At 40.9% G+C, this 11,514-nt stretch overlaps 1 protein-coding gene across 1 annotated transcript; it reads left to right on the top strand.

Annotated features, from left to right (window-relative positions):
- Positions 1 to 2,055: 2,055 nt before the first annotated feature.
- Positions 2,056 to 9,626, top strand: HMGN1 (high mobility group nucleosome binding domain 1). The gene is made up of 8 exons (XM_063082847.1): positions 2,056 to 2,308; positions 2,531 to 2,960; positions 3,304 to 3,336; positions 3,431 to 3,460; positions 3,544 to 3,594; positions 3,901 to 3,943; positions 6,635 to 6,763; positions 8,767 to 9,626. Exons 1-8 carry the CDS (start codon positions 2,056 to 2,058, stop codon positions 8,812 to 8,814), a joined length of 1,017 nt encoding a protein of 338 aa, XP_062938917.1. The 3' UTR covers positions 8,815 to 9,626.
- Positions 9,627 to 11,514: the final 1,888 nt, after the last annotated feature.

The following is an 11,514-nucleotide window of genomic DNA, read 5'->3' as shown; positions in this document are numbered from 1 at the left end:
ATGACTAGTCCCCTAAAGTTCTCTATTGCTCTCCCCCCCAGTTACCAGTTCCTCCCCTACCCCCAACCAGGGACCACTATCCTTTTAACAGACTTGTATTGCTTGTTTTTGTACATGAATAGAATCACACAGTATGTACCCCTTTGGGTCTTGCTATTGTGCTTCTGAAAGTCATCCATATTGTTATATGTAGTTGCATACAGCTCATTCTCATTGCTAATATTCTTCCACTTATTCATTCATTCTCTGGTTGATGAGCATTTAGGTTGCTCCGAGTTTGGGTCTATAACAAATAGTTCAACTATAAATGGTCTACTTTGTTTCCCAGTGAAGGCACGAAGCACTTTTGTGGAGTATATTTCTAGGAGTGAAGTTACTGAATCACAGAGTAAGTGCCTGTTCAGCTTTGAAAGATACTATCAAATAGTTTTTCCTCTGAGTTCTGCTTGCTCCATGTACTTAATGTTGGCAACTTAAAAAAAAAGGATCTGGGCCAAAGAGAATATCTGTGGGCCATGAGTGTGTCACCTCTGGCCTAGTGTACCTCCTCCTCATGGGAAAAAGATTTTGGCCTAGTGCATCTTCAGTTCTCATGGGAGAAAGATTTTAAGAGGTAAGTTCAATTCTTAGTACATCATTCCCTTGCTTAGGAACTTACAATGTCCCCCATTCTTTAGGTAATGGTCAGACTCATTGCTACCCTTCCTCTTTTTTCCACCTCTTTCTCTTGATCTCTACATCCATTTTCCACTTCTCCACTTTCTTAGTTCTACTAAGTCTGCATACCTTGGAATGTGCTGTCCTCCCAGCCTGTGGCTTCTCTTTTCCCCATTAGGTCAACTCCTGTACTTTCTCTCCCCACTAATCTACAAGACCCTGTGTGTAGGATACAGGTCTATGGTTTCTCTCTACCTCAGGACCTTCACAGTGCCTGGCAAAGAACAGGTGCTTGGTACACTTTACTGCCACAATCTCTGGCACTCTGATGCTGAATTTTTTAAATAAAAATTTTATTTCAAAGATAGCAGATAGGAAAGAGAAACAAACATCAGACAGGTGAAAACGTAAAATTTACCCTCACCCTCCCCAGTTCTCCCCAGGCGCAACCACTGTTACCACTTTGTGTATTCTTCCAGAGATATACTTGAATGTATAAGACTATATATATCCAATAGATGCTATAGAGTAAATAAGACAGAGAATAGATGCAGAGTAGCAGTTTTAAGAGGTCAGGAAAGGCCTCATTGAGAGGGGGACATTTGCAAAAAGATACTAAGGAGGTGAGGGAACGTCTGAGGCAGTGCAGTCCAGTTGGAGTAAACAGCAGCAGGTGACAAGGTCCTGAAACAGGGTGTGCCCAGCCTGTTGCAGGCACAGAAGGTGGAACAGGGTGAGCAGGGTGAAAGGTGGGTGAGATTGTTGAGAGATTTATAAGCCACTCTAAGGACTTCAGCTTTTTTGAAGGGGTAGGGAAGACTAATATTAGAGTTTTGATCAAGACTCGCACGGTCTGACTTGCAGTTTAAAAAATTCGCTTCATCGGCAGTCCTGCCTCCTTTTTTGCAGTTGTTCAGTACTCCACTATTTGAAGGAGCCATAACTTACCTGCTGCTACTAAATGATGGACATCTAGCCTGTTTCCAATGTTTTAAACTCAAGTCACGTCTATGTTTCCTCCTCTCCAAAAACTCCAGCTGACAATTTTTATGATTAAAAACTTTTTCTGTGGCAACCCAATTCGACTTAAGCTTAAATTTCTCCTTCGTTAAAGAAACGGAGTAACATGCAATATCACTGGCACCTGGGTTCCCAGCACAGACCCCCCAGGGTGAAGACTTTCTCCATCTTAAAAAGGTGCTTAGGTGAGCAACTGGTTAAAAAAGGGCAGGAGCTGGGTGGACTTGCTCCCCGCAAACACCTCCGCACAGAAGGGATCGGCCGGTCCGGGCGTCCGCGAGTGGAGACAACTGGGGGCGGTCAGGGCGGTTCGCGGGAGCTCAAGTCTGACAGCCGCCCCACTCCGGATACAGAAACGGCCCTCCTGCACTCGCAGGCATGCTAGGAACGAAGAATCTAGAGTTAAAGACCGCAGGAACCTCGCAACCCGACGCCCGGCCGCCGCCAACCACCGCAAATTTACCGCGCAAAAAAGCCCCGCGCTTGCGCAGTGGCGCCCCGCACCGAGCTCCTTCCCACGCCCTCCTGTGCGGCGCCTGCGCACCACGTCCCGCTTCTCCCAGGCCTGCGAAGCTGGGGACCCCAGATAGCCTTTCTAGCCGACTCAGGTGGGAGACGTTTGCTCGCTCTTGTATCCATCGTCCCTCCCTCTTCCCAGTCTAAGAGACTATCAATGCTCGAACCCAAGTCACCCCTGAGGCGAGGGCCCCGGTACGCGTAGTTGTAAAGGCGCTACGGGCGCCAGGTACCCAGGAGGATTGTGGGTGGGGACCTCGGCGGCCACGTGGGGAGCTCCCGCCAATCGGCGCGCAGACCGCACTTTGCGGCTCGGCTTCAAACGAACTACCGTGAGGCCCGGGCGGCCTCTGGGGCCCGCCCGCCCGCCCGCCTGGGTCGTGGGCCCCGCGAGACGGCGGCCGGGGGAGAGGGCTCCCGAGCGCGGGGGCGGGGCAGAGGGGTCGAGTGACGGTCGGCCTCACCTATTCGGGACGCGGTCTGAAGCGCAGAGGGGTGGGCCCCGCAGCCAGTGGGCGGGGGCGGGCGGTGGCCCGGCCGGCGAGGAGGGGGAGCCCGCGGCCGGGGGACGCGGGGGGAGGAGGGGGCGGGCTCCCAATCCGGTTCCATCCGGTTCTCCCACCGCCCCCGCCGCGGGTCCTAGAAGCTCGGGCGGCGGGAGGAGCGGCAGCGGCCCAGCAGCCCAGCTTTGCGAAGGCTCTCGGCGCGCCGCGGCCCGCAGGCACCCGGCACGCGCCCTCCCCGCCGCCAGGATGCCCAAGAGGAAGGTGAGCGGCGGCCGCGGCCCACACACGCCCCCTCGGCCGCCCACGGCCTCATCGCCGGGCCGCCAGTCAAAGGCCTCGGCCCCGCCGCGCCCACGGCGGAGTCGGGCCCGGGAGGCGCTCGGGAACCTGCGGGCGGCGGGCTGGCCGCGAGCTCCGCGGCCCTGGGGGGGGGGGGCGCATGTTCTGGAAGGTTCGGCGGTCGAGGGGGCGATTCCAACGGGGCGGCGGGAAGCCGCTGACGTCACGCGGCCGGGCATTGTTCTCTCCGGCCGGGCGGGCGGGCGGGCGCGGGTGACTTTGGTTTGTGGGCTGCCCACATTCGCCCGTCTGCTTTTTCCCGCAGGTCAGCTCAGCCGAAGGGGCAGCGAAAGAGGAGGTGAGAGCACTGTGTCTTCTGCCTTGGGGTGGGTTTAATGCAAGTAGTTTTCCTCCATTACTTTCTTGCTGATTTTGTTTTTTCTCTTTCAAAGCCCAAGAGGAGATCAGCGAGGTTGTCAGCTGTAAGTAGAGCGAGCCCCATAACCGTTTGTTTTCCTTGGGATCGTACCCGGTGTAGAAACTTAGTGCCACTTTTGCCTTTCAGAAACCTGCTCCTGCAAAAGTGGAAACGAAGCCAAAAAAGGCAGCAGCCAAGGTAGGTTTCAAAATTTACCTTAAGGTACAGTGTTGTCTTAGAAAAGTTACAGTTGCTATTTAATATGCATCTTTTTACTTTATTTGTATTTTCTTTATAGCTTCAGTAAGTAATTTTCTTCCTGGTCTGGGTGAAATATAATGGACGCGTGTATGCATCCTGCTTATGGGAATATAATGTATCACATTAATGCTGCTGCAGAATTTGGAAAATTTAAAACAACAAAAATACTAGATATAGAGGTTACAAACGAAATCTGTTATTTGTGTTGTGTACCTTATGGTGGTGCTTGTCCATTCGTGTCAGTGAGAGAGCCAAGCTGGGACTGAGGCCAGGAGAAACGGAGTGTGTAAGTATTTAGATACATAATTCACAAGCCAATATAGGGGATCTTAACATTTTTACGTGGGGGAGTAGATCAAGAGTTGCGTTCTCTGAGATCGTAACTATTAAGTATTCTGAAAGCATTGTGTTTGTAATGATAAAAACGTAGTGGTTCTTGATCCAGAACAGATTCATCATTGCATTATTCAGATTGCAGTTCTTTGGAATGAAATTGTTCTGCGGTATACGTATGTTTGATAACGTTTAGGTTATACAGAGTCATTTATACTTTGTATTTGGGGATAGCATTGAAACCGCTGTCTACAAAGCTCTACATGTTCGTGGTGTGATTAATTTTTTTCCACTCAAAGCTTAAGTGAGAATTTGCTATTTGAAGTCTCCTCAAAAAAATAAAATCTTTGAGTCCAGCACTCCTTTCCTAGAAGTGTTAGCACTACATAATCTTTGGAAGAGGCAAGATCAGTTTTTTTTGAGGCTGAGGAACTCTTGGATAACTAATAAATTTGTCCTTGTTAAATAAAGGCATAAAACAAAGTTTCTTTTGCTTTTCTTTATTCAAACATTGTACGGAGCTTGGTATAAAATTCTTAACTGTATTTTTTTTTTTTTTTTTTTTTTTTTTTTTTTTTTTTTTTTTTTTTTTTTTCGTGACCGGCACTCAGCCAGTGAGTGCACCGGTCAGTCCTATATAGGATCCGAACCCGTGGCAGGAGCGTCGCCGCACTGCCAGCGCAGCACTCTACCAAGTGCGCCACGGGCTCGGCCCCTAACTGTATTTTATTCAACAGAAAATTCTGTTTTTGTGACCTTTTAAAAAATAAAGGTTTAAGGGATGTATAAGCATAGTAAGTACATCAACTTAGAATTTCTCACACCAGAAGACAATTCAGTAATTCTCTGTACACAGAGGCAGAGTACCGCAGAAACTTTTTATAGAAGCCTACAAAAAAATAGTGGGTATTGTAAAATGTTGGCATGAGCCAGAGTACTGTTGTTACTAATCTTTTTTGATTCTTTGCTTTTTTTATAAAAGATTTGGCTGAAACATTTGCCTATTTTTCTCTTCAATTTTTCTTCCTTTCTATATTTGTTTTATCTTGATCTGCCATTAAAAAATTGTTAGAATAGTTCAAATTTTATACCCAGTGGGTTTGGGCATCAAGTGTAATGGTCATTTTTCTTCCTTCCAGTGAGAAGCCAACAGGTAAGTCTTCGTGTCAGTGTTCCTTGAGGAACAAACCTGTCAGTTCAGCTTTCCCAAAAGAAAAATGGGATAAGGGGTTTTTTTCTTTATTTTTACATCTAGTTTCTCTAATCAACTTTTGTCTTAATTGATCCGACTTTATTTAAAGCCATAAATAGAAAGTACTTGATGTATTGATTACCATACTACATGATAGAGATACTGTTTTTAAATTGTATGTTTTACAGTGTGTGCTTCTGGCTTGTATCATTTCCTTAAAAGTAAATAGTTTGAAGGTTGAAACATCATTCTTAGGAAAACTTATTTGTTTCACCTAACTTACCAGCTATTAATGGTTAAAAGTGTATTATCTCAAGTCTAGGCTATTAATGGATGTTCTATTTAAACATTTTTATGTTATTGGGATAATGGTTATGAAATTGAAAAATATCAGAAAGTCATCTAAAAAAATCAGATTACAAAAGAGTAGTTTTAAAGTACAAAGCGATTGTGACTTTTCATAGTAGCAGTGTGTGTGGCACTGTTGTCCCAAATACATTTGTTTATATAATTTATTTTTTCTAAGATATGTTGAATTATTAGTAGTCATTATATTATGCCACCATTGGTAAAAAATACTTTGCAGTGATCTTTTTTCCAGTCTTCGCGTTGAAGTTGTGAGATCTACCTGCATTTCTTTGTGACCCTTTATCTCAAGTAATTGGTCGGTACCCATAGGGATTTTTTTTATACAGTGTGCTTAATTTAGCTGTTGCTACTTTTTTTATTTACAGAAAATAAATGTTACATTTTTGTTAAGTTTTCCTTCCCCATTGATGGATGTGTCCAAAAATTTCATTTTATATTGCTTTTAAATGACTTACATTTTGAGCGTCATGATGTTTCAAGTTATATCATACTCTAATACCTGTGCTTTTCAGATTCTTCAAACACCTAAGTGAAAATGATAAACTGAAATTGATCCTTTCAGCTAATCATTATATGATACCAAGGCTTAAATGTAGCAGGATAGTCAATATGACCATACAGCATGGTGCCTTTTTCAAATGAATGGTCTTAATGTGAGGGTAAAAGTCTTGTCAGGGTGTTGGTTATTTGACAGTTTGGTTATTACATAACACTTGAAAGAAATTTGGGGGTTGGTAGGGTTACTGTGGGAAGAGATTTTTTAAACTTATTTCTTGTCATATAGATAATAGAGGGTGATGACCACAGTGGTGGTAAAATGTAGCTCAGGCTTTAGGTTTAATCTTAGTATGTCTAATAAGTTTTGATATCCAAGTGCCATTATAATTTTTCTTAGCATATATTGCTTTCCTGTTTACTAGGGGTGGATCTTAAGTTGTCCAACGTAAAAGGTGTTATCAGAAAACATTGATGTGTGTGATATAACATTAACATGGCAGCTACTGTGGATACTATCTATATCAAGTCAGAAGATGTAAGAAAGTGTACAGTTTATATTTAAAATATATTCTTATTCTGCCATAGGATAAATCTTCAGACAAAAAAGTACAAACAAAAGGGAAAAGGGGGGCAAAGGGAAAACAGGCCGAAGTGACTAACCAAGAAACTAAAGAAGATTTACCTGCAGAAAATGGAGAAACTAAAAACGAGGAGGTCAGAAACAGTTTGTGTGTGTTCTTTATTTTGACTCTGAACAGTAGATACTAAATTGTATATTCTGTAGCAGCAGATAAGACAGTTTGTATTCTTTATAATATTGAACAAAGCTTTGTACAGTAACTGCAAGTGAAGGGACAGGTTATTTTCCATGAATTAGATCTTATTTGAAAGTATATGTATATAGGGGCTGGCGGGTTAATAACTTGGTTGGTTAGAGCAGAGGATTGGTAACACCAAGGTCAAAGGTTTGGATCCCCATACCAGCCAGCTGCCCTCCCAAAAAAATGTTTATCTGTAAATGGCTTGTTTCATAGGTGAGTGAACAAGAAATTTTGATAAATTCAATTTCTCCAGTAACAGGTCCACTATCTGTGTTATGTACAGGTTTCATTCATAATTCTTAGTGTGAGTTTTAGAAAACAATTTACTAAATGGCATAAAGCTCATTTTTCTTTCAAATGACCTTGAGGCCTTGCTTAAACATGTTTGTTTATTCTGTTTTTCAAATTGCAGTCTGGGCCGGCCCGTGGCTCACTCGGGAGAGTGCGGTGCTGATAACACCAAGGCCCCGGGTTCGGATCCCATATACGGATGGCCGGTTCGCTCACTGGCTGAGCGTGGTGCTGACAACACCAAGTCAAGGGTTAAGATCCCCTTACCGGTCATCTTTTAAAAAAAAAAAAAAAAAAAAAAAAAAATTGCAGTCTAAAGACCAGCCGTAATCCATTAGGAAATTCTTGAATACTCTTCATTTTGTTTTATATTTTGGATATTATTTAAAAAAAAATTTTTAAGCTCATTTCCCTTATTTGCGTTTTGCGTTGACATATTTTTCCCACTTTTATTTCTAGTCAAGAAAGTGTTTTTGTTTTTATTTTTCTTAAAAGCCCCTTGTCCAATACTAAGTAATAACCTAGATTAAGCAGATAAGATTGGTGTCATTAATCTTTATTTTTTTAAGCTAGGAAGAAAAGTTTTTTTCTTTAAAAAGGTTTTGATAAAGAGCTTTTCTTAAGCCAACTCTTTTTATTTTTATTTTTTCCAAGCCTATATTTTGTTATATTGGCTAAGCTACAAAAGATAAATAATTTAGGCTATTAAATTTTAAACATTGATTACTTATAGGTGAAATTTTTAGTGATCTACTACTTATTCCTAAATTAGGAAAAGTTACAATCACAATTTATCTCAATTTTTTAGCTTTTTACATCTTAGTTCTAAAAGACACATCAAATATTTTGTGATACTAAGATATGTTATTAGTCCAGTTCCAATTATAAAGAAAGAACATGACCTTCTAATACATGTTATCAAATTATGGTTGATCCTCCTTATTCACGGTTGTTGCAGATACTGAACCAATGCACCTTGGGCATACAGGGTTAGGTTCCTGCAAGCCTCTGATCACACTTTCATCAGCTGATCAATACGTAACTTTGTTTTATGTGTGTTTCTGTTTAGAGACACCTTATTTAATGTATGTTGTTATTTTAACATTGAACTCACAACCAACAGCACTATAACATCATGCCTCGACGAAGCTATCCAGTACACGTATTTTCTCTGTAGGGCATATCACTTAGACACAATGCATGGTGGCCAATTTAAACCGCAAAATTGTTAACAACACAAAAATGTGAAATACACGGCACTAAACAGTCCAAAAAAAACACAGTTGTTTAAAGTGGTAAAGCTGAAACAGGAAGACAGAATGACCTCAGCTGGGAATGTACATGAGCAACTCAGATTTCTTGCTGTTCTGTGTCCATACATGACCATGGAGGTGCCACGAGTATTGATTGATTATAAGGTTACAGATTTTAGCAGGTGTGGCCAAATTTGCAAATACAGGATCTACGAATAATGAGGATCAATTATTTTTAAGACCTAATAGTTCTACATAAATAAAACCTGCATTGTTAAATGCTAAAGGTCTCAAAGATCATAGCAATGACACAAATCAAATGTTTGATCGTTATTTTTCCTTTGATTTTTAGAGTCCAGCCTCTGATGAAGCAGGAGAGAAAGAAGCCAAGTCTGATTAATATCGTATACCAAGTCTTATCAGTGGTTCCTGTCACCCTTGTACAATCCAGAGGAATATTTTTATCAACTATTTTGTAAATGCAAGTTTTTTAGTAGTTCTAGAAACATTTTTAAGAAGGAGGGAATCCCACCTCATCCCATTTTTTAAGTGTAAATGCTTTATTTTAAGAGGTAAAATCATTCGCTGGTTGTTTATTTTTTGGTACAGCCAGAAAATAGTGGAATATTGAATTATTGGAGGCTTTGACTGTCCTGGGTGTCAGCCTAACATTCCATAGATGGGGGTAGTTTTTATATCCTGTAATACAAAGCATACTAAATGGCAATTTGAAGTCACAGTCACATATTTACTGTGTCTTGAACATTTAAAATTAGTTCTATTCCCATGTTATTTTTTAGTAGAATTGTTTCTTGAAGACCGCTCCTTAATCATTGCTCTCCCTGTCAGAACTGTGTGCACTCTGTAACATCTTTGGTCATGGTAGTCTAGTTTTCCTAATAGTTTTGTTAATGTGTTGTGAATGATTGGAAATTTGATTATGTAGTGTATATGATATTAAATTGTGAACTGGTGGGACTTATGTAACAGCTTACCAACATCTGGAGATACTGGTACTTGATATCCTCTTAAGGAAACTTTGCCTCCAAATTTGAAGATGGAAGGTCACTGGAAAAACTTTTAAAAAAATCATGATATGTGGCTTTTTAGAATTTCGGTACATATGTTAAGAATTGTGTACAAATTGAAATGTCTGTGATGATCCTCAACACAACCAATAAAATCTCAATTATGAAAGAATGTTTTGAAGCACATGGTATAAGGTCTGGTTTAAATTTTATTTAGGGAGTTTTCATATTTGATCTTCCAAAGTTTTTAAAATAAAAGTGTTTAATATTTTTGTAATACTTGAACATTTACTGTGTAGTATAAAGATGTTTGGATGACTATATTGGTTTAATAATGAAAAAAGTCCAATGGCCTCTGAAGCAAAGTAAATATATAATTATGTATTCTTCCTTATGTGAGATAAGTTTATAAATACAGAATAGGCTACGACTAGATCTACTATGGTTTGTATTTGCATATTTTCAAGATTTGCTTTCATGTACATTGTACTTCCATTTTGCCCTCTGAATAATCTTTAGAGGTGGTATAAGGCAACTGCAGTGATCTGGCAAATGTGAAAACTGCACCAGAGAAAGGACCTTGACAAAGTTACCATACAGAGGGGACCTTGGTATGGAATTCAGGCCTCCGCACTTGACATTTTACTTTGCCTGTGGACTGATTAGTAGGCAAGAATGCTTTCAAAATACGAGTTTTAGGGCATCACCTCTGCAATGAGCTTGAACAATGAGGTATGATCTCAAGAAAATGAGGCTACAGATAAAAGCAAATTCAAGGAGGACAATGACTTGGCACACAAAAGGCTTTGACAACCCCCAGGGGATGGGAAAGTATTAGAGGCCAAATTCCCCAATTCTTAGTGGTCATGGCACTTTGGAGGCCTGAAACAGTGATACACAAATTTGTCTTTAATTCTTGAATTATAGATAGGGCAGTTTTTGGATATGTAAATCTAAAATGTTCAATTGAAACATTTCTTTGTGTGGATACCTTACACAAATTTTTGCTTCAGAATTTGTCTAGATCCTATGTGTAGCCGGTAAAAGATAAAAACTAATAGGGGTAGAGGGACTAATGAATTTTAGCCCTGTAAAAAAATCTTAGTGTTGCACAGGTGACCCTTGAATAAATCTGTGTATAACTTTATTTTTGGTGGCTGGCATGTACCGGGGGTATGAGCCCATGACCTTGGTATTATCAGGCTGAACTCTATAACCAACTGAGCTAAATGCAGCCCCGTGTTTAACCTTTGGCTCCCCCACAAATTAACTACAACTTAGGTAAGTCTTGTAGGGCACCACTGCATTGCCCATCCTGAGCCCCAAGGGGGTGGGCAGGGGGCATGTTGCTGCCTTACTAAAGTACTACCAGCCTACTGTTAGGTAGACTAAACTATTTGGTTAGGTATGTCAGGAGTGCATATCAAACCCACATACCTAACCAAAAAATTTCCAATATATTTAAGTCTATAAATGGACCCTCATAGTTCAAACCAGTGTTCACCTCTAAGAGTGCTGATAAATGTTTACATTTTCTCAATTGTTCTGCACTCATTGCTAATAACATACAGTTGTGCCACATAATGACGTTTGCTAACGTAGTACCATGTGGTGGTGGGCAGAGCAATAGGCTATACCCGATAGCCTAGGTGTATAGTAGGCTATGCCATCTAGGTTTGTGTAAGTACACTCTATGAAGTTTACGCAATGAAATCAACTAAGGTCACATTTCTCGTGACGTTACAAATACAATTCCATGATTGTATTTAAAGGAATGATTAGTTTTTCTCAAAATGAAACATAAGGTTTTGGGCTTATAGATTGATACCTAAAAGAAATTGTAGAAAATCGGAATGGAAGTACTTGTAGATTTACCTGCCTTGTTTTGTTACATCTGACTCACTACCCAGGTATTTGGTAGCCCTAAAGTTGCACATTATGCTTTTATGATAAATGAATATCAACTGGATGTTCTCTTCAGCTGTCAAAGGAAAACAATTACTTTACAAAAAAGCCACTTCGAGGCATATTTTCTGGGATCAGTACTTAAAAAGTTAATCTCTTGCCCTTTT

This window comes from Cynocephalus volans, chromosome 1, assembly GCF_027409185.1.
Source record: "Cynocephalus volans isolate mCynVol1 chromosome 1, mCynVol1.pri, whole genome shotgun sequence".
Lineage (NCBI taxonomy): Eukaryota > Metazoa > Chordata > Mammalia > Dermoptera > Cynocephalidae > Cynocephalus > Cynocephalus volans.
Note: the sequence above shows the minus strand (reverse complement) of the source record. Positions and strands in the feature narration are given on the sequence as shown.

Excerpts from the sequence above, each read along its gene's own strand:
- HMGN1 (XM_063082847.1), top strand. The coding sequence starts at position 2,056 with ATGCTAGGAACGAAGAATCTAGAGTTAAAGACCGCAGGAACCTCGCAA. Across the intron at positions 3,595-3,900 it reads CAAAAAAGGCAGCAGCCAAG|TGAGAGAGCCAAGCTGGGAC; the intron begins GTAGGTTTCAAA and ends CATTCGTGTCAG. Across the intron at positions 3,944-6,634 it reads GGCCAGGAGAAACGGAGTGT|GATAAATCTTCAGACAAAAA; the intron begins GTAAGTATTTAG and ends ATTCTGCCATAG.